The following is a 777-nucleotide window of genomic DNA, read 5'->3' as shown; positions in this document are numbered from 1 at the left end:
CCCCCCCAGACACAACAAAATTTGTTCCAACACATGAATCCCCATAAAGAACCTTGCAAGCCAACTACAAAACCGTAATAAAGTTTGTTTCTTTGAACTGTTGTCACTTAGCAGCATATTATTTATATTTTATTATTTATTTTCATTAGTAACATGTGCTGCTGGGTTTGAACGTACTACCAACTGCACGCCATGTGACATTGGCTACTATCGAGAGCAGAATAGTACTGTTAACACTTGTGTGAAATGTATGAACAACACCATAACTCTTACTACCGGAAGTACAAGTGCAGATCAATGCAATATAAGTAAGTAAAAAATCGCTACAATTTGTTGCAGCAAATCTGTGATGTATCTTGTAACAAAATCCTTTTAACATTAATATAGCCCACTTACTTCTAAGTAGATGCTTGGCTCGGGGTAAGACAACGAACTCAACCTGTTCTAAAAATATCTGAGTTACATATTTGCACCAGATATTTTCAGAAAAAGTTGTCGTTTGATGATTGCTTGATATAAGGTATGTAGGAAACTTTGAGTTTCAATGCTTTGTCAATAACGAATTATATCATTATATATATATATATATATATATATATATAATTATAGAGATAACATTATTATTATTATTATTACTATTATTATTATTATTATTATTATTATTATTATTATTATTGAGGATGGAAATACATCAGAAGATACATCAGAAGATAAAAAAATAGATTCGGATTACCTTTATAACACTTTTAGTTGGTTACACACGAAACCCAAAGTCGC

General features: G+C 30.8%; 1 protein-coding gene across 1 annotated transcript in view; it reads left to right on the top strand.

Moving 5' to 3' along the window:
• The window catches only part of LOC106868257 (uncharacterized), a 207,241-nt gene that overhangs the window by 199,680 nt on the left and 6,784 nt on the right, over positions 1-777 (top strand). Inside the window, exon 54 of the mRNA XM_052970932.1 lies at positions 150-308. Within this exon, the coding sequence (XP_052826892.1) occupies positions 150-308 (159 nt within the window). The remainder of the gene's footprint in view (positions 1-149; positions 309-777) is intronic.

Source organism: Octopus bimaculoides, chromosome 9 (genome assembly GCF_001194135.2).
Source record: "Octopus bimaculoides isolate UCB-OBI-ISO-001 chromosome 9, ASM119413v2, whole genome shotgun sequence".
Classification (NCBI taxonomy): domain Eukaryota; kingdom Metazoa; phylum Mollusca; class Cephalopoda; order Octopoda; family Octopodidae; genus Octopus; species Octopus bimaculoides.
The sequence above is the reverse complement of the archived record's forward strand: the minus strand, read 5'-3'. Positions and strand labels throughout refer to the sequence as shown.